The following is a 26,524-nucleotide window of genomic DNA, read 5'->3' as shown; positions in this document are numbered from 1 at the left end:
GTTAGGTAAAGGTTAGGTTAGGTTAGGTAAAGGTTAGGTTAGGTTAGGTTAGGTTAGGTAAAGGTTAGGTTAGGTAAAGGTTAGGTTAGGTTAGGTTAGGTTAGGTAAAGGTTAGGTTAGGTTAGGTAAGGTTAGGTTAGGTTAGGTAAGGTTAGGTTAGGTAAAGGTTAGGTTAGGTTAGGTAAAGGTTAGGTTAGGTTAGGTTAGGTTAGGTAAAGGTTAGGTTAGGTTAGGTTAGGTTAGGTTAGGTTAGGTTAGGTTAGGTAAAGGTTAGGTTAGGTTAGGTAAAGGTTAGGTTAGGTTAGGTTAGGTTAGGTTAGGTTAGGTTAACTATATCATAAGCTGGAGAAGATAATGACAGGTTATTTTTTTCTCTTTTCCGAAAACTAGGAGGATTGATGAGCATAACTCAATACCCAGCTGTTACCTCATTGATACGCATTTTTGTTACACTAATTTTCAATCTCTTTTACTTACTGATATTTTTTTTCTTTTTCGTTTCCGTGCCTGCACATCGAGGGGACCTTAATATTATTTGGGTCAATATATTTAATTCCCCTTTTCTACTTCTATTAAACTACTACTGCTATAAAGAAAAATAGTGATTGATTTATTGTTTATTGTTGGAGAAAGGAGAAACATATGTCATCCCAGCCATCAACAGGCAGTATATCCCACCACCCCACCACCACAAATAACAATAACAATAACAATACTAATAATACCATCAACAATAAACAATCAATTACAGTCCCTTCTCCCTTGTTGTTTACCTGCAACAATAAACTATCAATCAGTCAATCAGTGTCATTTTATAGTTTGTGTGAGCGAGCCAAACATTTAATACCACCACCACCACCACCACTAATAATAACAGTAACAATACTAATAATACCATCAACAATAAACAATCAATTACAGTGTCATTTTGTTGTTTGTGTGGGCGAGCCAAGCATCCCAACCCCAGCAAGCAGTAGGCCTACCCAAATTTAATACCACCACCACCACCACTAACAATAACAATACTAATAATACCATCAACAATAAACAATCAATCACAGTGTCATTTTATTGTTTGTGTGAGCGAGCCAAGCATTCCAATCCCCATCAGGCAGTAGGCCTACCCAAATTTAATACCACCACCACCACCACCACTAATAATAACAATAACAATACTAATAATACCATCAACAATAATCAATCAATCACAGTGTCATTTTATAGTTTGTGTGAGCGAGCCAAACATCCCAACCCCCAGCAGACAGTAGGCCTACCCAAATTTAATACCACCACCACCACCACTAACAATAACAATAACAATACTAATAATACCATCAACAATAAACAATCAATCACAGTGTCATTTTATTGTTTGTGTGAGCGAGCCAAGCATCCCAACCCCAGCAAGCAGTAGGCCTACCCAAATTTAATACCACCACCACCACCACTAATAACAATAACAATACTAATACTAATAATACCATCAACAATAAACAATCAATCACAGTGTCATTTTATTGTTTGTGTGAGCGAGCCAAGCATCCCAACCCCAGCAAGCAGTAGGCCTACCCAAATTTAATACCACCACCACCACCACAAATAACAATAACAATACTAATAATACCATCAACAATAAACAATCAATCACAGTGTCATTTTATAGTTTGTGTGAGCGAGCCAAGCATCCCAACCCCAGCAAGCAGTAGGCCTACCCAAATTTAATACCACCACCACCACCACAAATAACAATAACAATACTAATAATACCATCAAGAATAGACTACCAATCAATCACAGTGTCATTTTATAGTGTGTGTGAGGGAGAGAAACATATATTTTACGGTTATTGTGTGAGGGACCCAAAAGACATCCCAACCCCAGTGCAAATTACCACCACCACCACGAATAATAACAATAATAATAATAACAATAACAATACTAATAATACCACCAACAATAAGCCATCAATGTAATTTTATAGTGTGTGTGAGGGAGCCAAACATATATAAAGATAAATTTCCCAACCACCAGCAGGTAGTACAAAACACCACCACCACCACTAATAGCAATAACAATAATAATACTAATAATACCATTAACAACAAACCATTAATGTCTTTTTATAGTGTGTGTGAGCGAGCCAAACATTTATCACCACCCTCCCTTCTGCTACCACACGCCCGGCGGCCCCTGAACACCCTTGCGGCGGACACGAGGATAGGACGTTAATTAAAGGCGCCAAGGGAAGGAGCATCAGGACTTAAGGACCTGAGGAGTAATATAAGGCGGCACAGGTCTAAAGAAGAGGAAGGTCCCGAGCAGTCCTGAGCAGCCGTGGTCCATGGCCCGCCCCGCCTCCTGAGCACTTAACAAGCACAAAGGGACCTCTTAACCATGGCCTCCGGGGGTAGTCCAGCTAATTGTCTGGAATTTTTACGTCAAATCGGCCGTTTAAAGGTACAGCATCCCAGAACGGTGGTAAATATGGAGGTTCACCACACGCCATCAATACCGCCCCCCACGAGAATTATAACCTGCAAAATTCGGTTGGAGTACTTTAACCCGGTAGCAGTGAGGACCATGTTTCTTAATGGTCCCTCCAGGCGAGAAAAATGAGAAAAAATCACCCCTCACATAAGCCGTTTCATAATATGTATCAAAGCTTTCGTGATCAGATTATGTATCATCTATTTTTGGGGGTTTATATCATGGCACGAATTTGGCCCGTCGCTGCTACCGGGTTAAAAATGCTCCCACACCCTAAAACCCCAATTTCCCACAGGTTCCCCAAGATCGTTAGGGGAAGGTGATTATACCGTTTAAAGGTTTATGGTTGAGGAACATGTATTTCATCCCTTAACTAATATTGAGGCGTAACATCATAGTTTAACCCGGTAGCAGTGAGGACCATGTTTCTTAATGGTCCCTCCAAGCGGGAAAAATGAGGAAAAATCACCCCTCACATAAGCCGTTTCATAATATGTATCAAAGCTTTTGTGATCAGATTATGTATCATCTATTTTTGGGGGTTTATATCATGGCACAAATTTGGCCCGTCGCTGCTACCAGGTTAAAAATGCTCCCACACCCTAAAACCCCAATTTCCCACGGGTTCCCCAAGATCGTTAGGGGAAGGTGATTATGCCATTTAAAGGTTTGTGGTTGAGGAACATGTAATTCATCCCTTAACTATAATATTGAGGCGTAACATCATAGTTTAACCCGGTAGCAACAGGGATCATGTTTCTTAATGGTCCCTCCAAGCGGGAAAAATGAGGAAAAATCACCCCTCACATGAGCCATTTCATAATATATATCAAAACATTTGTGATCAGATTATGTATCATCTATTTTGGGGGGTTTATATCATGGCACAAATTTGGCCCATCGCTGCTACAAGGTAAAGCCACAAATTTGGCCCGTCGCTGCTACCGGGTTAAATATGCTCCCCCACCCAAAAACCCTGATTTCCCACAGGTTCTCCAAGATCGTTAGGAGAAGGGGATTAGGCCTTTTTCTTTACTTTTAAGTACTTGCGCCTTCATATTATGGATGAGGGACATGTATTTCGTCCCTTAACTATAATATTGAGGCGTAATATTGTATTTTTGAGGCGCGGAGTAAATCTCCACAATTACTGTTTGACCCATCATCTGTACCGTGAACCTAAAAAGACACTCATTAGAACCTGATTGGGTAATTCTTAACAAGAACTCCGCCTCCCCATCCGCCACTCCAGAACCCCCCCAAAACCGAAAACAAGCCTGGGGATCTGTGGGGAATCGGGGTCATGGGGGAAAAGGGATTTTGACTGAAATATGGGACTCCAAAATTGTCCCCCCAAAATCCCTAAAATAGGGAAAATTCATTACTCCCGAGTTTACGGAACTGCATATTTCCGTCAGCTCAAACTGTAAGTCAAGTATATTTAATCTACTCCAACCTAACTTTACATGACCTAAACTCGACCCTCCCTCTGCTAAGGAGGGCTTCTCTATCTGCCTGTCTCGTTAGTCAAGTGTGTGACTGACAAGACAGGCAGATACAAAGAAGCCCCCCTGAGCAGAGGGAGGGTCGAGGGGGACGAAGCCTCCTCATTATAAAGGGGGTCGTCAGTAGGTTATGGAAACTTAGGTTGGAGTAGTTTAAATATATTCGACATGTGGTGGGGGTGGGTCCACTATGCTGGCCATCCAATGACACGCCCGACATTCAACAACAGATTGGCTGAGACTAGGAAATTTTCCCTATCTTAGGGAAATATATTATGATAATCTTGGAGGCCCATTTTTCAGTTAATTTGACTCCCCCACCAAGACCCCAATTCCCATCTAACCGAACACAGCTTCTAATCCGGGGGTGGTGGTTTACCCTCTCGTCTCCTTGTATTTTAATCCAAGCAGACCTAACCACTTTCTAACAGGAGAGGGAAAGCCAACCCCCCCTGACACCCCATTTATCCATTTTCACAGGAAATGTTTATATAGTAAGGTGAATAGATTGACAAGATATGCCAGAAAAAATAATGTTAAACTCTTCAGTGTGTCTTGTATAAAACTAGATAAATACCAATAAGTATGCCATAAATATGTTTTGATAATGTACAGTACAATGGCTAAAGAATGTTGCTCAAGCTTTTACAGGAAGACATCATGTTTTTCTTGCTCTACATGTAAACTGTCAAATGAAATATCTTGTTATCCTTCAGTCTAAGGTGATGGAGCTGAGAGTAAATGGGAAATTCTATTATCATCTCTATATAAGAAGTTTGAAATCAGATACTACCATGCATCTTTATGTATTTAATGTGTATAACAGACTATTAGCAAATCAGCCAAATCCCATACACTATACACCTTTACTTTTCACTTCCAGCACCTGAAGAGAACGGGATGGGTGATGCGGAATGTCAGTGAACCAGAGACTGTGTCCGGCCACATGTACCGGATGGCAATCATGTCCTTCCTCTTCGATGCAGAGGATGGTGTCAACAGAGACCAGTGAGTATGGAACAATAGTTTGGCCTTCATTTTTTATTTATTTATTTATTTATTTATTTATTTATTTATTTTTTACGTTACGCCCATAGTGCCAGTAGGCTTGCTTGAGGGGTCTGGATGGTAGTCGGCCCCAGTCCGTATTGGTGCAGGCAGGTGTTTATAGTGGTGCCATCATTCTCTCCTTATTACTGATCTGATATCATGCTCGTGCAACTACATTTGTGAAGAAGATGAAATTGGTGAACTTATCAATTATTTCAGGTACTCATTATTATTTTTATTATTATTAAGACTATGAAAGGGCATTAACTAACCTATGGGAGATCACGTCCAGGGGCATGTCGCTTCACTCACTCGCCATCCATAAAATAATTAAATAAGGATGTTGTCCCAAACAGTCTCTATTTACCCCCCAAAATAGATGATACACAATCTGAACAGAAATGCTTTGATATACATTATGAAATGGTTTGTGTGAGGGGTGATTTTTTCTCATTTTTCTCGCTTGGAGGGGCCATTAAGAAACATGATCCCCGCTGCTACCGGGTTAATGGTCCCTCTAAGCGAGAAAAATGAGAAAAAATCACCCCTTACACAAACCATTTCATAATATATATCAAAGCTTTTGTGATCAGATTATGTATCATCTATTTTGGGGGGTTTATATCATGGCACAAATTTGGCCCATTGCTGGTACCGGGTTAATTCTCTGTGTGTTTGTCATGATGAAGGTCACATAATCCTTGCCATTAATGTCTTGCTCACCTCTTTGCCTCCCAGTGTGATAAAGATGTCCCTCGTCCATGACATGGCTGAGAGCGTCGTAGGGGACCTGACCCCTCACTGCGGCGTCTCCGATGGGGACAAGCACCAGCGGGAGGTGGCGGCCATGGAGAAATTCAGGTCATTGGTGGGCCAGAAGGCTGGACCAGAGATGTATAACCTGTTCATGGTATGTCAAGTTACCTGCAAGTTAGAGTGATTGCATGATGAGTTTGGTATTAGAAAAACTGTTTCTTCTTTCTCTCTTGTTCTTGAGTACTGTTGTGAAGGTATGAATTCCTTTCACATAAGCAGACACTTCAGTTTTGTTATCCTACATCTCCAAGGGGCCAGTGCAACACAGTGAAAGCCACAGGTATATTAGGCGGCACCTCAGTCTCAGTCTCCCTCATACACTGATGTCTCTGCCTTTGCCATGTTGTTGGCCCCACACTGGGAATTGTATTTCAGTTTTGCTGTTCATCGTGAGTTTCCCAGTGCTGCCGTTTTCACTATTGTGTAAGGGTGTGGGCTCCTTGCTGCAAAGGGGCCAAAATCCTGACATTTGGATGACTAGTACATCTGCGGCTTTCTTCTGCACCACATGTGCTGCTTTCCAATTTTGGTTTCTCCTTACACTTGAGGAGGACTGATCTTATAACAGAGTGAAGTGCTTGAAGGCTACAGCCTCCCTTTTGTTTTTCCCTCCCCCTCTTTCTTAGTAAAGGTATGATAAGTTGACTTTATTGTATTGAAAGTAGTAGTAGTGGTGGTAATAGTAGTACTAACAGTAGTAGTAGTAGCAGTAGCAAGAAGGCTTGAGGAAGAAAACAAAGTGTTTCACTACATAAATCAACACAAGGGCTTCCTAAGAAAGGAAAATGTGGTGAAGTATGATATATGTGTTCACTTGTAGCCTACGGTAAACAGAAAATTCAAGTCCCCACTCACCAAATTTACCCGGCCACAGTCACATATCTTCTGTAGTGATCATAGACCAGAGGGAAGCTATTCCCTGCCCTAAGGAGGCATCAGAGGAGGCTCACAGATATTATAGTTCTTGAGCATTACTTGCAATCCAGTGCCCTCCCCAGCTGAGCTCTGGTGATGGGTCTTTGGGAATGGCTTGTGTGTATGTGCTTGTTATCATTAACTACTGAAGAGTTCGGTAAATCAATATAGATAACGTATATATGCTGGGACACATAGACCATTGTATTATAGATAAGGTATAGATAAGGGTAATTTTGGCAACAAGATTACTAAGTGGCTGGATGCGTAAACATTTGAGTACTGCATTTTATCTTGTATTCACAACTAGTTTTATCACCCAAGAGGAGTATATATATTATGTTTTTTCAGGAATATGAAGAACAGAAAACCAAAGAGGCCAAACTTGTAAAGGACTTAGACAAGTTTGACATGATCTTACAAGCATTTGAGTACGAAACTGATCAGACTCGCGCCGGGACCCTGGAGGAGTTCTTTAAGTCGACTGAGGGGAAGTTTTCACACCCAAAGATCAAATTATGGGTTGAACAACTTTACAAGGAGAGGGAGGCTAAAAAGACTAAAGATGTCAATGATGTGAAACAATGAAGTATTTATTCTTAGTATAAGGAATTAAACAATTTTATTATCTAGAAATTTAATTTATTTTGAGACAATCTTTTGTCAGTTTCTACATTTGTACCATTGAGGTTGGTGATTATGTTGGGGAGTGTTTTATATGCAACAATGTATTACTTGTGCTCTTGTACATGGCCTGAGGCTTTCTTTGACTTGAAAATTAGTATCAACGCTTTTTCCCTGTTGCGTCATTCAAGGCTGGGGACCCAAAAGTCTAAGGAATAAATATTTTTTCCCTGTTGCATCATTCAAGGCTGGGGACCCAAAAGTTTAAGGAATAAATATTTTTCCCTGTTGCATCATTCAAGGCTGGGGACCCAAAAGTCTAAGGAATAAATATTTTTTCCCTGTTGCATCATTCAAGGCTGGGGACCCAAAAGTCTAGGGAATAAGTATTTTTTCCCTGTTGCATCATTCAAGGCTGGGGACCCAAAACTCTAGGGAATAAGTATTTTTTCCCCGTTGTGTCATTCAAGGCTGGGGACCCAAAAGTTTAAGGAATAAATATTTTTTCCCTGTTGTGTCATTCAAGGCTGGGGACCCAAAAGTTTAAGGAATAAATATTTTTTCCCTGTTGCATCATTCAAGGCTGGGGACCCAAAACTCTAAGGAATAAATATTTTTTCCCTGTTGCGTCATTCAAGGCTGGGGACCCAAAAGTCTAAGGAATAAGTATTTTTTCCCTGTTGCATCATTCAAGGCTGGGGACCCAAAAGTCTAAGGAATAAATATTTTTCCCCTGTTGTGTCATTCAAGGCTGGGGACCCAAAAGTCTAAGGAATAAGTATTTTTTCCCTGTTGCGTCATTCAAGGCTGGGGACCCAAAAGTCTAAGGAATAAATATTTTTCCCCCATTGCGTCATTCAAGGCTGGGGACCCAAAACTCTAAGGAATAAATATTTTTCCCTGTTGCGTCATTCAAGGCTGGGGACCCAAAAGTTTAAGGAATAAATATTTTTTCCCTGTTGCGTCATTCAAGGCTGGGGACCCAAAAGTCTAAGGAATAAGTATTTTTTCCCTGTTGCGTCATTCAAGGCTGGGGACCCAAAAGTCTAAGGAACAAATGTTTTTTCATGCTTCATTCTGAAAGCCTTGTGTGTACTCCATTGCATGCCGTGAGAGCCAACTAAACGGGTCATAACCTACACTCCAGGAGGGGCCGGTGTTCACCCTGCCTGTCCCCAATAGTTGTAGAGCCTGTGGTCAAGGCAGTAGATATATCTTACCTTGTTGGTTCTTATGTTTTTTATTAATTTGTTAAAATCATAGTTTAAGTAAGCCTAATGCAGAAGGGACACTTAGTAGCTACCAAATTTAGTATCAAATCAATATGTTAAATCATCTTAATTGTGATAAAGACACCTCAGGAATTGTGATGTCTTGAACAGGGTTTGAATTTGTAACTATTTGTTGTTTTGAGAAATAGGTCAGTAAGTTAAGTGTTTATCCTCTGACTGTACTGTGCAAAGAAAACTGTTTGAATCTTGGGAGTGAGAATGGCATGACCATCCTCGGAGATCTGATTATGCATGGAATCAATTCATCTATGCAGCTGTTTGTCACTTAAGTGTCAGAGTAAACCATTCTGAACTCATGACTAATGTTTTCATTTTTCACAATTATGAAATATAGACAATTGTTCTCATAGCTCTTAACCCGGTAGCTGTGGGGACCATGTTTCTTAAAGGCCCTTCTAGGTGAATTAATGAGAAAAAATCATCACTCACGCAAACCATTTCATAATATATAGTACCAAAGCATTTATGATCAGTTTACGCATCATCTATTTTGGGGGTTTATATCATGGTAAAAATTCGGCCCATAGCTGGTACACAGTAAAGCCACAAATTTGGCCCGTCGCTGCTACCGGGTTAAGCCAGACCAGTCTACTCTCAAGCAACATGAGTTTATAAAAGCTAAACACTACATAAGGTACTTTACTACACCTTGGAAATGTTCATCAGAATCAAAGGAAAGGCACAGCACAAGCATTCAGGTATTTATTATATTTTTAGTTTTTACCCCAAACTGGCAGACAAACCCATCAACAGATTTATGTGATAAGGAAAGTTTAACGGTCGTATTATAAGACATTTCGTTGCCCAAGAACACCTATTTGACAAGGCTTTCTTAGGAGTTGTGGGGATTTCCAGGGGTAGTTTGATGACCCTGGTGGTAGTCTAACCCTTCCTCTGTACCGTGACCCTAAAGAAACACTCATAAGAACCCAACTGACCCACTCTTTGACCTTTAGAAATAGCTGATGTGAGGAACCAAAGTGTCTTATAATATCGACTTAAGAGTCATGAGATATACGGCCCAGCTGGTGATTGATATTGGATTGTAATGAGAAATAAGTGTGATAATGGGGTAGAAATTTGTACTCCTGGAAGTAGAGAGAGAGAATGAGCAGACAACAGGAACAATGAGCGTCAGAAGGACAGTCACACCAGACCCTGTTCCTACTATGTCCTGCAAGAATTGGCAGGACATGGTGAAGTCTTAGCTTGAATGCAGCGGGGACTGATGTATATATTTTTTTTTTACAACAAAGGAGACAGCTCAAGGGCATAAAAAAAAGGCAACAAATGTTTAAAAAAAAAAATTTCTACTCACTGCTCCTAAAATGAGTTAGAGGAGTGGTTTTGATTCTGCTCAAAATTTGCGTAGTGAAAGCATAGAAGACTTAGGACAGGGTGGTGAGCATTTGTTGACATAGTGCAGACCAGCTGGACGTGTGGGTGACGTAGCGAGGACTTGGCAGGGACAGATAAGAACCAGCAACACACTCCCTTAGTTGTCACTACACGACCATCCCACACATACCACATCCATGTAGTTAACCCCTTCACTACGGCCGGGCCAAAACAGCGCCCCGTGCCGTATCCGGGATCGCCACGCATGCCAAATTTCAAATGTCGCTATTGAATATAACAAGTTTTCGGCCATAAACTCAACATAATCATCATGTATTATATATGAAAACATGCAGAATTAAATGGAGCACATAAAGAAACATAAGTTAACTGATAATTTTGAGATGTAAGCATAAATATAAAGATAAAATAACTTGTATATTGGCTAAAGAGCGCCAGGATGCAGTATGCGCGTCCTCGGATATGGTACGGGGCACGCAAGGATGCAGTATATGTGTCTTCATGTTTAAGGGGTTGAACACTGCGTCACTATCAAGCCCCCATCAAGACAATGCTGGGTCAGTACTCAGCACATTCACACCCCTGCTATGCTGTGTCTGTCAGTACTACGCAGCCACCAGGTAACCCCCAGGTCAGCACTGCGCTAGTTTTGGGTCATTGACAGGTCCTCATTGCATCCAGCGTGAAAGGTATATAAGAGGGGGAACTTTCCATTTCCTCTCACTTCAGTTCCCAACCATGAACCATAAAGTCATGTACCAGATTCTCCTCCTCCAAGGACAACTGGCTGTGCTGGCTGCTGCTGCTCTTGTGATGAAAGAGAAGAGAGGGAAGAAGGAGACAAGACTGTGTTGGGTCAGAGTGGTTGAAAGAAGACTCTAGTTTGGTCACCACCACAAACTGATGGAAAATTTGAGGTTTGATGCCGAGACCTCATTCTTCAACTTTCTCCACATGCCATCAGGGGGCTTCATGGTGCAGTGGTTAGCACACTCGGCTCACAACTGAGAGAGCCTGGGTTCGATTCCCGGGCGGAGTGGAAAAGTTTGGGCGGCTTTTCCGATACCCTACACCCCTGTCCACCCAGCAGTGAATGAGTACCAGGTATTAATTGGGGGTTGTGTCCCGTCTCCTGGGATCTGTTCCCATCTCCTATAATTCCTTCCCCTTCTGTGTCTCTCCGGCATATGACCACAGATGTTGCACTGACTAAAGCACTTTCCAACTTTCCGCGTGCCACCAGAGATGTTTGACGAACTTCTAACGAGGTCAACACCCAGTATCTAAGCAGGACAATAGATACAGAAAAGCGCTGGAGCCTGGTCTCAAACTTGCTGTCACCCTTCACTATTTGTCAACCGGCGACAAGTATGTACCTCACACTACAATATGAGTGGCCCGTAACACCATCAACACCATCACAGAATTTTGCCAGGCCACTGCTGAAGAATGCAAGTGTGAGCTGATGGTCTGTCCAATCACCCTTGTAGAATGGCAGCCCGTAGCAGATGACACAGACAAAGTGGAAAGTTCCCCATGCCTGTGGTGACCTGATGGCAAGCATGTTGCTATCAGTGGCCGCCCAACACTGGCTCCCTGTCCCACAACTACAAGGGGCTCCTTTCCATTGTACTCCTTGTGCCCGTGGATTCACAATACAAGTTCCTCTGAATTGCAGTTGGTGGCTGTGGCTCAACGTCTGACGCCCAGATATACAATGCCCCTGAACTGAAGGAGTGCATGGAGAATGGCACCGCAGGCTTCTCGGCTCCTGATCCTTTGCCTAATGATGACCGGTACACTCCGTATTTCATCCTGGGGGAAGACGCACTTGGGCTCCAGACCCACCACATGAAGCCTTACTCCAAGCAGAACCTGAAGAACCATAGAGGAGCAGATTACCAACTACAGATTTTCCAGAGGACACCGTGTGGTCAAAAATGCCTTTGGGATTCTTGCTCATAAGTGGCTGGCACTCCTCACTACAATGCAGCAAGGACCAGACATAATAAAGACCATAACAGAAGCCTGTATCTGCCTCTACAACCTGATGAGAAGTCGCTGTCCCAGGATGAGGGACAACCAAGATGGCCAACAGGGTGCTGTCCAGGAACAATGTTAACATGCACGGTGCCACCAATGTCAAAGGCACGACAGGGACACAGCAGCAGCCGAGGGACAGAGGGAGCACGGTCCTGAAGCTGTACTCCAGCAGCCCAGGTGGTGCTGTACCCTGGCAGGACAGGTTGACTGTCATGAGAATGAATTTAAAAAATTGTTATAAAAACATCATTAATTGTAAGCCAGAAGAAGGACTGATAATAAATTTCAAACTAAATATATTATAAAAAATTTCCTTTATTGTAAACTAAAGGAAGGATTGTTAATAAACTTAGAAATTATTACATAAACAATATTTTTTATAAAAAAAACAGAAGATGGATTGTCAACAGATTTTGAAATAAATGTTGAGGAAATGGATTGATATCAAATATTTAATGGAGACAATTTCACTTATTGTAAACCAAACACCATTTCAGTTTCAACATTCCAACAATTTATTGACAGTGTATCATGACTTGGAAACAAGACAAATCAGAGCACTATTTATCATCATCATCTCCTCCACGCGTGTCCTGCTGCCGGCGTGACTGCTCCTGCTCCAAGGATTGTTGCTCCTGCTGATGATGATGATGATGCCCATGCCCTGGGGTGCCCCGGAGGAACTGGCTGAGGTGGGAGGAGTCTTGGCTGCCCTGGGACTTGTTCATCATTTCTGCTGACAGCACTGGAGTGCTGGCCTGCATGCCCTCCCTGGAGCATGAAGAAGATCCAGGTCCTAATGATGGTGTTGGAGCCCATACTGTTGGATGTTGGTGAATTGCTGCCGAGGATGGAGCTGCTGGGCCACCCACTGCGGGTCCCAGAAATGCCATACTGACACCTGGCTGACTGGTTGGCTGGGCGGCCTCTGGGAGGTCAAAGGCTGCCACATGCCTAAGGAGGTGGGATGAGATGGCTAGCAGCCTGAGCAGCCTGAGCATGCTGCTGCTGCTGCTGCTGCTGCTGTTGCTGCTGCTGCTGCTGCAGGCTCCCGAGTCTTCACTTTGTCATTCTTGTCTATGAACTGGAACATGAGTTTGGTGATCTGCTGCTGGAAGTGACGCCACAGCCGGTGGTCCAGGTCCAGGGTGACGGACCGGATCCACTCTGTAAAGGCCTGCCTCTCCCTGTCTCCGGTTGGCTTCAGCTGCTGGTCCTCACACTGCTGGATGGTCTTCAGCACAGCCTCCTCCGTCTTAGCCTGTCTCCGGGCCCTGGACCGGGTGATGAGTGAAGACCCTGACGATGTTGGAGAGGGAACAACCTTGGTGGCTGAGGCTGGTGGGCTGGGGCCTGGCCTGTCCTCACCCTGGTCCTCAGGAGCAGCAGTAGCAGCGGCAGCTGTCTTCTCCTTCAACTGTAAAGACAGAAAAGGGAAACACTAACTTAGCGGCAACAGTGTTATTTTCCGTGGCACAATAGTTACTGAGTGTGGCACTCGTGGAAGGTTAAACTAAACATCTTGCTAATTTACAGTGTCATGTCCATTGTCACACAAGTCATCAGGGAACAGAGCATCGCCATCTCCCAAAGCAATCAGTGTGAGATCTGTTGCTAGATTTCTCTGACCTCTAGCCTTGCAAAAGACAGCCAACCCAGTTACTTTGGTGCTGATGATATGGTTGTACAAAATCATATTTGCTTGATGGATATAAAAGAAAACCCCTGGAAATCCCGGCAATATAGCTGTGACTAGCAACTTCTACCAACTTCAGGACTTCTAATCATTTCCTTGCATGCACTACAATTCACTTTCATATTGACAGCCAAGAAAACTACAACAGGGAGGAAATCAATGCACTTGTTAATGTCAGTTTTTGATACTTCAATAATCATTTGACAAATCTTAAGTTCCAGTCTTTGTCTTTGACGGTCTTTTACTTCTTCAAAGTCTGTTTCTGATAATGCTTTGGTTCTGAAAAGCCACAAATTTGGCCCGTCGCTGCTACCAGGTTAACGGATAGGAAAATGCGTTTTTGACCCAACACCTTCAATGGCCACTTGTACATTCATTACCCTCCACTATTTGTGAATAACTCTGATGTATTCTGCTACATCAGCAAAGAAAGGCAGGCTCTGTTGCTTCCCAAGAGTTTGAAGGGCTTATGCAACTTCATTAAATATCAAGTGTAGCTGCTCACATACAAACATAAGCGTTGACACATGCTAGAATCCTTCATCCTGAATAAGTATGGGCAAAATTTAAATATCCAGCTGTATTAAAACAGATGTGCTGTATTGACTTGAGGCATGATGCTCAATGTCACACAAGCGCAATTCGTTCAGTATTTCTCCAAGTGCGTCAATGTTCAGTATTTCTCCAAGTGCGTCAATGTTCAGTATTTCTCCAAGTGCGTCAATGTTCAGTATTTCTTAAGTGCGTCAATGTTCAGTATTTCTCCAAGTGCGTCAATGTTCAGTATTTCTCCAAGTGCGTCAATGTTCAGTATTTCTCCAAGTGCGTCAATGTTCAGTATTTCTCCAAGTGCGTCAATGTTCAGTATTTCTCCAAGTGCGTCAATGTTCAGTATTTCTCCAAGTGCGTCAATGTTCAGTATTTCTCCGCGCGTCAATGTTCAGTATTTCTCCAAGCGCGTCAATGTTCAGTATTTCCGCGCGCCAATGTTCAGTATTTCTCCAAGTGCATCAATGTTCAGTATTTCTCCGCGCGTCAATGTTCAGTATTTCCGCAAGTCGCCAATGTTCAGTATTTCTTCAAGCGCGTCAATGTTCAGTATTTCTCCAAGTGCGTCAATGTTCAGTATTTCTTCGCGCGCCAATGTTCAGTATTTCCGCGCGCCAATGTTCAGTATTTCTCGCGCGTCAATGTTCAGTATTTCTTCAAGCGCGTCAATGTTCAGTATTTCTCCGCGTCAATGTTCAGTATTTCTCCAAGTGCGTCAATGTTCAGTATTTCTCCAAGTGCGTCAATGTTCAGTATTTCTTCAAGTGTGTCAATGTTCAGTATTTCTCCAAGTGTGTCAATGTTCAGTATTTCTTCAAGTGTGTCAATGTTCAGTATTTCTCCAAGTGCGTCAATGTTCAGTATTTCTCCAAGTGCGTCAATGTTCAGTATTTCTCCAAGTGCGTCAATGTTCAGTATTTCTCCAAGTGCGTCAATGTTCAGTATTTCTTCAAGTGCGTCAATGTTCAGTATTTCTCCAAGCGTCAATGTTCAGTATTTCCGCGCGTCAATGTTCAGTATTTCTTCGCGCGCCAATGTTCAGTATTTCTTCAAGCGCCAATGTTCAGTATTTCCGCAAGCGTCAATGTTCAGTATTTCTCCAAGTGCGTCAATGTTCAGTATTTCTCCAAGTGCGTCAATGTTCAGTATTTCTCCAAGTGCGTCAATGTTCAGTATTTCTTCAAGTGCGTCAATGTTCAGTATTTCTCCAAGTGCGTCAATGTTCAGTATTTCTCCAAGTGCGTCAATGTTCAGTATTTCTCCAAGTGCGTCAATGTTCAGTATTTCCCCAAGTGCGTCAATGTTCAGTATTTCTCCAAGTGTGTCAATATCTGTAATCCTTGAAGGAGCAGTCAGGCTTGAGGACTACATATATAACAACCCATGACTGTGATAACACGGCATATATCTATAATACCTTCATCATCAATTAATCTTCAATATTCATCAATGATTGTCAACTTTTCCTTTAGTTCAGATAAATTACTAAATTCTCTACTCTTCCTTTGGTTTACCTTAGCTGCCATATTTCTCCCCATTGCAACCAGTATAGCAGATTGCTCCCTCCTTGTTCTCCTCCTGCCAGAGTGTTTTGTAACATGTCCACTGCCGGAGCCTTTGCTAACATGTCCAGGTCCCAGTAAATAGTCAGGGCAGTTGAGGAGTAGGGAAGGAACAGCCCTGCGACGGAGGCGACATCTCATCCTTCCTGTCTTATCGTTGCCGTCTGCTTCCTTTCGCATGATGTCCTTGGGCCTAAAATGCAGTTCACAAATCTGCAATACATAATGCATATACGTATAAGATATATAGAATAATTGCATATATAAAATTTATAAATAGATAGATTGATATACGTATATATATCCATGCAGCTATCAAGTCTATTCTTAAAACAAGCTATTGTCCCTGCACTCAATATGTGAATGCCGAGTCTATTCCATTCCCCCACCACCCTATTACTAAACCAATGCTTGCCTATTTCCCTCCTAAATCTATACTCTTCTAATTTAAATCCATTACTGCATGTTCTATCCTGCTGGCTAATTCTCAGTACTTTACTTATATCGCCTTTGTTGTAACCCTTGACCCATTTGAATACTTCTATCAGATCTCCCCGCTCTTCATCCTTCTAGTGAATGTAAGTTTAGATGTTTCAGCCTATCTTGATATGGGAGGTTCCTCAGCCCCTAAATCATCTTGGTCATCCTCCTCTGAACTGATTCTAGCAAGTTGATGTCCATTCTGTAGTGTGGGCACCAAAACTGGACAGCATAATCTAAGTGTGGCCTAACTAACGCTAAATAGAGTCTGAGGATGACCTCTGCACTCCTGTTGGTTACCGTCCTGTTAATAAAGCCTAATACCCTGTTAGCCCTATTCCTCGCACTAATACATTGCTTCCTTAGTTTTAGGTCAGAGTTCACTAACACTCCCAAACCCTTTTCACACTTTGCTCTGCCCATCGCTGTGGAGTCTAAACTATACCCGTGTAATGGGTTGCGTGTTCCTACACTAAGTACGCTACACTTGGTGATGTTAAAATTCATCTGCCATTTCTCTGACCAAGCTGACAATTTGTTGAGATCCTCCTGCAGTGCTCTAGCATCCTCCTCTGTCCTAATAGTGCGTCCTATTTTGGTGTCATCTGCAAATTCACCTATGTCACTAGTTATCCCATTGTCTATGTCATTGATGTAGATAATGAATAAAAGCGGGCCTAAAACTGAACCTTGAGGAACCCCACTGGTAACATTACCCCATTCGGATTTTTTACCATTAATGGGAACCCTCTGTTTCCTGTTGCTAATCCACACCTTAATCCAATCAAATACCTTCCCTCCTATTCCATGAGCCCTGACTTTATTTAACAGTCTGGTGAGGTATCTTATCAAAGGCTTTTCTAAAATCAAGATAAACTACATCAAAACTCTCATCATTGTCAGCTGCCTCGTATACTCTATTGTAAAAGGATATAAGATTAGTGAGGCAGGACTTTCCTTTAGTAAACCCATGCTGTGAGTCGTGAATTAAATTATGTCTGTCAATATGGTCCCTAATACTATCTCCTATTATTGACTCAAGCATTTTACCTATAACTGACGTCAAACTAATCGGCCTACAGTTTTGCATACAAGATTTGTCTCCCTTCTTAAATATTGGAATAACATGTGCCTGACTCCATGAAACAGGCACCACCCCTGTGTCTAGTGACCTCCTAAAAACTTCTGTTAGCTGCCCACTGATTTCAGATTTATATTCCTTTAATACCCTGGGGAAAATTTCATCTGGCCCTGGCACCTAGGAGACTTTAAGGTCGGTATTCTTAAACGCTCTCTTCTCACATCAACGCTTTCCTTAAGTCGAAAAGGAGATTAATCGGGTTCTTGGGAGTGTTTTCTTCAGGTTCACGGTACAGAAGAAGGGTCAGACTACCACCAGGGCCATATAGCTACCCCTGGAAATACCCCAAACTCCTACGAAAGCCTTATCCAATGCATGTACTTGGGCAGCGAAGTGTTTAAGAATACGGGCTTAAGTCTATCTATGTGTCTAATCACAACCTCCCTACTTATGTTGATGTTGGTTAATCCTTCTACCTCTTCTCCCCTGTAGATCTGTTCTCCCTGAGGTATATCATCTAATCTTTCTTTGGTAATCATAGTTAAGAAATATCTGTTTAACGCCTCACTCATTTCCTCATTTATATCTATCAGTGATTCTCCTGACTTAAGCAGCCTGATCTTATCCCTAACCTTGGTCTTATAGAACTGAAAGAAACACTGCGGATCGGTCTTTGCTTCCCTGGTAATTCTAATCTCATAATTACGTTCTGCGATGAGGGTGCTTTTCTTTACCTACTGTTCTGGCTAAACCATTGTAGCTGTCCCTAAGGTGAGTTCCCCCCCCCCCCCTCTTGATTCTAACATGTAGTCCTCTTTTCCTGCCTATATCAGATTTTAGCCTGTCTGTCATCCATCGCGGGTTGACCTGACCTGTTGACCTGACTTCCCTGCGAGCTTTTTTTTTTATTAATGTTTACTTTTTTGTGCCCTTGAGCTGTCTCCTTTGCTGTAAAAAAAAAAAAAAAAAAAAAAAATAGATAAACATGACTTAAAAAGAGACATAACTCGAAAAGTAGACATTTGCGACGGAAATGAGGTACAAAATCATGCAATTCACTACATTTACCACCAGAAAAACATGAACCACATAAGAAAATCGTTGGTTGGGTGAAACTGTAAATTGTCTGAATTAATCCCCAACGTTTTGAGAAGTTATTTCCGAACAGTTGAGAGGAAAGGCTCCCAACTATTTGCACAGTGTTTCCATGCAATGATTACTGCTGTGAATGGGCCTCTCTCTCTCTCTCTCTCTCTCTCTCTCTCTCTCTCTCTCTCTCTCTCTCTCTCTCTCTCTCACCAACGTTGTAGTGCGAGGATGGAACAAGCTTCCACCTCCATTGGTCTAGTGTAACACGATTGACACCTGTAAAAACAAGCTCGACCGTCACTTCCTTCAACTTAATATTAACTAGAACTGAAATGCAACGTTTTGGAGCCATCTAATTAACGTAGAATCAATTACGCTTAAGGATCTGTGTGGTCTATGTAAATCTATGTAAACCTCCCTCTCTCTCTCTTGTCCCAGAAATATATGGATGCAATTAAAGGAAAACGTTGAGGCTTTACCTTGCTTTGCTTGCTGGGTGTGAAGTCTGTCCTATAAGTCTTAATGGCCTCTAACCACCTCTGGGAGACTGACTTATTTTTAGGGAAGGCGAACACGTGGACTTCTGGCCCGCCTTTGCCCCTGTTCCCCCTGCAATTCAGAACTGCGCACCGTTTTTTACTATACATCGTAAAATATCACTGGTAGCACAAACAATCAGGTACTAGACACGTGGGGTATGGCTGGAGGGTAGCCCGGAGAGTGTATTAGTGACCCTGACCTGACCAGCTGGGGCGGTGTTCACAGACATTGCCATCTCGCAAATCAACTATTTTCAAAGGTTAAAATGGAGATTAATCGGGGTTTTGTGAGTTTTCTTTCACATTCATGGTACAGAAGGAGAGTTAAACAACCAGCAGGGCCATTAAACTACCCCTGGAAATGCCCGAAACACCTGTGAAAGCCTTGTTAAATATGTGTACTTGGGCGCCGAAGGGGTTTGAGAAGGCAGGTCCAGGGAGGAAACTATCTTTAAAGGTCAAAATGGAGATTAATCGGGGTTTTGTGAGTTTTCTTTCACATTCATTGTACAGAAGGAGAGTTAAACAACCACCAGGGCCATTAAACTACCCCTGGAAATGCCCGAAACACCTGTGAAAGCCTTGTCAAATATGTGTACTTGGGCGCCGTAAGGTTTGACTACGCTTCCATCTCGCAAATCAACTATTTTCAAAGGTCAAAATGGAGATCAATCGGGGTTTTATGAGTTTTCTTTCACATTCATTGTACAGAAGGAGAGTTAAACAACCACCAGGGCCATTAAACTACCCCTGGAAATGCCCGAAACACCTGTGAAAGCCTCGTTAAATATGTGTACTTGGGCGTCGAAGGGGTTTGAGAAGGCAGGTCCAGGGAGGAAGCTATCTTTAAAGGTCAAAATGGAGATCAATCGGGGTTTTGTGAGTTTTCCTTCACATTCATTGTACAGAAGGAGAGTTAAACAACCACCAGGGCCATTAAACTACCCCTGGAAATGCCCGAAACACCTGTGAAAGCCTTGTTAAATATGTGTACTTGGGCGCCGTAAGGTTTGACTACGCTTCCATCTCGCAAATCAACTATTTTCAAAGGTCAAATTGGAGACTAATCGGGGTTTTGTGAGTTTTCTTTCACATTCATGGTACAGAAGGAGAGTTAAACAACCACCAGGGCCATTAAACTACCCCTGGAAATGCCCGAAACACCTGTGAAAGCCTTGTCAAATATGTGTACTTGGGCGCCGAAGGGGTTTGAGAAGGCAGGTCCAGGGAGGAAGCTATCTTTAAAGGTCAAAATGGAGATTAATCGGGGTTTTGTGAGTTTTCTTTCACATTCATGGTACAGAAGGAGAGTTAAACAACCACCAGGGCCATTAAACTACCCCTGGAAATGCCTGAAACGCCTATGAAAGCCTTGTCAAATATGTTTTCTTGGGCGCCGAAGGGGTTTGAGAAGGCAGGTCCAGGGAGGAAGCTATCTTTAAAGGTCAAAATGGAGATTAATCGGGGTTTTGTGAGTTTTCTTTCACATTCATGGTACAGAAGGAGAGTTAAACAACCAGCAGGGCCATTAAACTACCCCTGGAAATGCCCGAAACACCTGTGAAAGCCTTGTTAAATATGTGTACCTGGGCGCCGTAAGGTTTGACTACGCTCCCATCTCGCAAATCAACTCTTTTCAAAGGTCAAAATGGAGATTAATCGGGGTTTTGTGAGTTTTCTTTCACATTCATTATACAGAAGGAGAGTTAAACAACCACCAGGGCCATTAAACTACCCCTGGAAATGCCCGAAACGCCTGTGAAAGCCTTGTCAAAATTGGTCAGGTCATTGGTCAGGTCAACCCCCAACCCCCCCTATCGCAGCCTCTCCATGACTATTATCGTGCATGGCGAGAACTTGCTGTAGGTAGAAAGGACAGGTTTGATGGCAGCTGTAGGAGGGTGAAGTTTAACATTTTCATATCTTTTACCATTAAATTTTGACATATAGGGAGTGTTGGGAGGGTACGGTATAGTCCCTGGCTACCTTCCTCCTCCTCAGCTCCTTATTTAAGCATTTGACGGTTTATATCGCTTCTCAGATTCTTCTTTTTCATCTTCCTTCCTTTGTATTCTTTAAGTTTTCCCTCTGTTTATAAGTTAACCTCCTCCTCCTCCTCCTCTTTAATCTCTTTGGGCATTTGACGCTCTCTATCGCTTCTTTAATCTCCTCTCCTTGATCTTCCTTCCTCTGTATTACGTATTTTTTCCCTTTCTTTTTATCCTTTGCAAGTTTCCTCATTTTTTTAGCCATTTTTAGTACCGTAGTCGAGGAAGCACTGTTGCCAGATTATCGTACTCAGAGCATCGTATTTAGTTTCTGACTCATGACTATTGTACTTTTTGAATGCAAGGAATTATAGATAGGCCGCAGCGAAGTGTGCCAGATGTGTGACAGGGGTGTAGATGAGACTGTAGGCCTACTGTAAGAAGTATGACAGAGAGAGAACGAAGGTGATGCAGGTGTTTTTGAGTGAGATGGGACGTGGCGTGAATGGGAGGACTGGAAGAGAGTCTGAATAAGTGAATATAATTGGCTTTATTTCAGGTTAGAAAATAACATAACGCTGGAAAGGAAGGTGTGTGAATAAGAAGGGAGGAACGAGAGGAGGAGGACCTTAGAAGCGATACAAAGCGTTACAGGTCAAAAGAAGAAGAAGAAGAAGTGGATGGCGCTGCTGTTGGGGCTGAGTGGAGAGCAGGGTTGCCAAATTGTCGTACTCAAAACATCACATTTATCAGTTCCAGGGCCCAAAACTTTCCTGCCCACACAGATAACGAAATTCCAGGTCAAGTTCTTGTTAAAAGCATTACTTATTGGCGTTTGTTTGCGATAGCTGTGACTCAGAACCGGAAAATACGATGTGCTGAGTGGCTGAGTACGATAATTTGGTAGCCCTGGTGGAGAGACAAGTGGACGAGTGATTGAGGCGGTGAAAGAGTTCTTAGAGAGGATGTGACGTGCAAAATGTAGGCAATGACATCTTGCCCCGAGTAGCTGAACACCGACTTTCCGCATGTTTTGTTTTCTTGATTGATTGATTTATAGTCTATTATTGCAGGTAAACAGCAAGGGAGAAGGGAGGAACATATATATATACCATCACAACCCCCAGACAGGGCAAAGTGTTATTATAGGAGATGCCGATACAAAGGCCTGACCGGGAGAAATCTCAAGCCGTCTGTGATATCAAGATCAAGCTCAAGACCAAGACGTAAACAAACATGGCTGCTGGAGTGAGCCGGGCGGCGCTGCGTGTTAATTTGACGCCATTTTCACTACTCAGGAGACACTGTTCAACGGCGCCCACGGAAAACAGTGCCAAGGACCTTCAGGATGACACCAAGGCCGGGCCAGGAGGGTTCGCCAAGGCTTTCGCGAGATATACGAGGGAGGAGGAGGAGGAGGAGAAGGTCCCAGCCAAACCCAGGACCTTCGCTTCTTTGCTAAGACACAGTAAAATGATGCAGGTGAGGCGGCTAATGGTTTATATGTGTGGGTTTGTTCATTGTTTTAACCCTCCTCGCCTCTCCCTCCTCCTCCAACTCTCCATCCTTCCTTCATCTCCGTCTCTGCTTGTTTTTTTTGTTTTTTGTTTTTTTTAGTACTTGAATGCAGGTGAGGCAGCTAATGGTTTATATGTGTGTGGATTTGTTCTTTGTTTTAACCCTCCTCGCCTCTCCCTCCTCCTCCAACTCCCCATCCTTCCTTCATCTCCGTCTCTGCTTGTTTTTTTCGTTTTTGTTTTTTTTAGTACTTGAATGCAGATGAGGCAGCTAATGGTGTATATGTGTGTGGGTTTGTTCTTTGTTTTAACCCTCCTCGCCTCCTCCTTCTCCTCCAACTCTCCATCCATCCTTCATCTCCGTCTGCTTGTTTTTTTGTTTTTTTGTTTTTTTATAGTACTTGAATGCAGGTGAGGCGGCTAATGGTGTATATGTGTGTGGGTTTGTTCTTTGTTTTAACCCTCCTCGCCTCTCCCTCCTCCTCCAACTCCCCATCCTTCATCTCCTTCGTCTCTGCTCTTTATAATGTTCTCCTTTTTCATTGCCCTTTCCTTCTACTTTCTCAATTTCCTTTGTTTTTATATTTTTCTGGTTTATTTTCAGTTTACCGTTGACGAGGTTTCAGGCCCTGGTCCGCTGCCGTAGCACACACACACAGGGATATTTATGTGATGATATTAACAACCATCTTTATATTTTTTGACAGGAGCAGTGTATATTGGCTACAGGTATAGGTACAGGTGGCTAGTGGTATAGGGCTGTGGTCATCCTCAAGCCTTGGCCTGGACTGTCCAGCCAATGAAAGGGGGTGGGTCTGGAGGCAGGCTGTGTGTGTATGGGGTATTTTTCATCCGGCCAGGCCTGTCACAGTGGCTGGACGAAAACGTTCAGCACTCGAAAATTCCGTCTGGTGCCTCCTGTATGGGCACACCGCCATCACGGAAGAGATCTCACTGCCAGTCATGTTCACAGCATAGATGCAACTATGACATCCGATGTTCGAGTGGATAAAAAGTTATGGTGCATTTATATAGGTAACTTTTTAAAGCTTTTTATTTAAAATTTTTATGCTGTATAATACGCATATAGCAATCTCCAAAAAGTCATTGTCAGGCAGCGGGTCAAGTCATCAGCACGGTGGTCTGATGTGTGTTGTATATTTTCATGAAGCGGCCTGTGTGTGTGTGTGTGTGTGTGTGTGTGTGTGTGTGTGTGTGTGTGTGTGTGTGTGTGTGCCTCAATGCCCCACCCCTTTGCGTCTGCCGAACAGGCTATGGCCGGCTTAATCTGTCTCATACCATAGATCTTATTCTCAACAATTTGAGCACCCTATATGTATAGTCGGAAATTGATAGTAATTAAAATTTTTATATACTGCCGTTTATTGAATTTTGGTAATGGGTCGTGTGAGTCATGCAGGGAACGATGCAAGTCCACACCCAATCCAGATATCAGTTGACTTTTTTCCTGCGCGTACGAGGCCTAATACTAGGCAGATGCACAGGTGCTGAATTACTTCATGTAGATTGTCTCTTGTTACTCAAGAGATGACTAAACAGTTGAATGTCCACGAGGTCCAGGATCCCCTTCAGTTTATAAGCTGAATCAGTTTCACCATGACCGGCGTGAGTAACAGGTGTGACGTCCTAACCTGGCTCGTGTTTGCCAAGTTTCATGACGATGTACCAGGGAACGGTGCTGCAGCTGTTCAGTTCCCTCATGACCACGGTGACTAATTAAGTGGTGATAGGTTACCGTTTTAGTGGCAACAGGTTAGTATCAAAAGTGGTGGTAAGTTGCTTTTAGAAGTGGCGATAGATTACTACTGACAGCGGTGATAGGTTACCATTCATTAGATTAATTATGTAGGTATGTATTATGTAGGTTTGGCTGGATTTGGGTTAATACACATGGGGGGATCGGCGGCTGAAGCCCCTCCCACTGATATTTATATCTTATTTGTTTAAAACATTATTCAGATATTGTCATTATTATCAATTATGTTTATTATGACTTTCAGATTGGGGACCCGCAAGGCAAGATTATTGAAGGGAGGATCTTCCACGTGGTAGCAAATGATCTCTACATCGATTTTGGGGGAAAGTTTTACTGCGTTTGTCCAAGACCTCAGAGGAATGGACAGTAAGTTTTTAAAAGTTGTCATAATCTTTGAATCATAGACTTACTGTAGTTTTCATAAGCCAGGTAACTATGAGATACAGACATTTACTTTGGTTCCGTACTTGTTAGCCCTCGAGTAAGACCTACAGCAAGATCCTGCCAAGAACAATATTCAAAGTAATGTTTTCTTTAATGACTGCATCTTTTAGGCACCATTCAGATGCTGTTGGTGAGATCCTGCTGTATTTGTTAATGAGGGTGTATAATGATACCATTGACAAAATAACCTGCCATAGTTGAGCTACTGGGCGTCTGTGTGATGGCCTGATGGGCTGTCTTGCTCTTTTTGATGGGACAGTAATTTTCAAAGCTCCCAAGTGCTTATAAGTGCTCTAAGGGTATGGGAGTGTCCACAGCTTTGCAAGAAACCTTATGATACACTTTCAAACCTCCTAAGTCTTGTGAGTTTTCCCATATCCTGCCTGTTGTTGCGAGTCTGTGATAGTTGATATATTATAATATGGTTAGAGGGACCATTAAGAAACATGATCCCCGCTGCGACCGGGTTAAGTTGATTTCAGCATTTTGCCTTGAATGAGAAGGAGGCATATTGTAAAATGCTTTATAATCATTTACAGTTTACATGCTCCCAATGAATGTAGCTGAAACTTACATAACTGCTATGTCCATACACCAGATAATGCAGGTTAAGATTTCATAGTAAGCACAAGACCCCATTCCATTACTGATTTACCCTGTAAGGATTATTAACCCGTCCACTGCTATTTTCACGGATTTGGCTTTCACTGGTAGCCTGATAACATATAGTCCCAGGTCTCTCTCTGCCTCTGTGGTGGATAGTGGAGTGTTTCCCATGTGGTATTGGTATGCTGGATATCCCCTCCCAAGGTGCAGGACTTTACATTTTTCTTCATTGGGTTGTAACAGCCACTTTTTGTTCCATTCCTGTAGCTTGGTGAGGTGTTCTAGTAGGAAATCCATAATCAAGGGGTTAAAAAATGGTGGAAGTTCACAGAAGCCTTTATTCCAGGAGTTACGTGCGAGGAGCCAGAGTTCGCTTGAGGCTTCAGGAGCTTGAGCTGGCCACGCGCTTCCTCGGCTCCTCCTCAGACATGACTCTCCTGGAGGCTGACGCACATCTGTTGGGTCTGCTGCAAGCCCCCAAGGCCAAATGATTTCCTTTAAAACATTGGTAAGTACCTAAAGCGATGTTCACACTGTACTCTTAGTTGTTGTATACAGGATTGGTGTCTTGTGTTATCCTCTCTCCATGTTTAATTTTATTCAGCTTAGTTTAAAAGTCATGGATGTTCCTTGGCTGCACAAGCTCCTCAACCAATTACTTCAAAATATCAATGCTCTTTTATTCAAACTTAATTTCTTGACTATTGCCACATCTAGTCTTCTTTAACCCGGTAGCAGCGACGGGCCAAATTTGTGGCTTTACCGTGTAGCAGCGATGGGCCAAATTTGTGGCTTTACCGTGTAGCAATGATGGGCCAAATTTGTGGCTTTACTGTGTAGCAGCGACGGGCCAAATTTGTGGCTTTACTGTGTAGCAGCGACGGGCCAAATTTGTGGCTTTACCATGTAGCAATGACGGGCCAAATTTGTGGTTTTACCGTGTAGCAGCAACGGGCCAAATTTGTGGCTTTACTGTGTAGCAGCGACGGGCCAAATTTGTGGCTTTACCGTGTAGCAACGACGGGCCAAATTTGTGGCTTTACCGTGTAGCAGCGACGGGCCAAATTTGTGGCTTTACCGTGTAGCAATGACAGGCCAAATTTGT

General features: G+C 42.8%; 2 protein-coding genes across 2 annotated transcripts; one reads left to right on the top strand and one right to left on the bottom strand.

The window, feature by feature from the left end:
* Positions 1–2,148: 2,148 nt before the first annotated feature.
* LOC126988762 (5'-deoxynucleotidase HDDC2-like) lies at positions 2,149–7,728 on the top strand. The gene is made up of 4 exons (XM_050847158.1): positions 2,149–2,457; positions 4,876–5,000; positions 5,781–5,952; positions 7,125–7,728. Exons 1-4 carry the CDS (start codon positions 2,395–2,397, stop codon positions 7,359–7,361), a joined length of 597 nt encoding a protein of 198 aa, XP_050703115.1. The 5' UTR covers positions 2,149–2,394; the 3' UTR covers positions 7,362–7,728.
* A 3,439-nt stretch (positions 7,729–11,167) lies between these two features.
* Positions 11,168–19,503, bottom strand: LOC126988760 (uncharacterized). Its single transcript, XM_050847157.1, has 3 exons — positions 19,028–19,503; positions 15,851–16,111; positions 11,168–13,508 (listed from the first exon to the last, which is right to left on the bottom strand). The coding sequence occupies exons 1-3, from the start codon at positions 19,193–19,195 to the stop codon at positions 13,068–13,070; spliced, it is 870 nt and encodes a 289-aa protein (XP_050703114.1). The 5' UTR covers positions 19,196–19,503; the 3' UTR covers positions 11,168–13,067.
* Positions 19,504–26,524: the final 7,021 nt, after the last annotated feature.

This window comes from Eriocheir sinensis, chromosome 70 (genome assembly GCF_024679095.1).
Source record: "Eriocheir sinensis breed Jianghai 21 chromosome 70, ASM2467909v1, whole genome shotgun sequence".
Classification (NCBI taxonomy): Eukaryota; Metazoa; Arthropoda; class Malacostraca; order Decapoda; family Varunidae; genus Eriocheir; species Eriocheir sinensis.
Note: the sequence above shows the minus strand (reverse complement) of the source record. Positions and strands in the feature narration are given on the sequence as shown.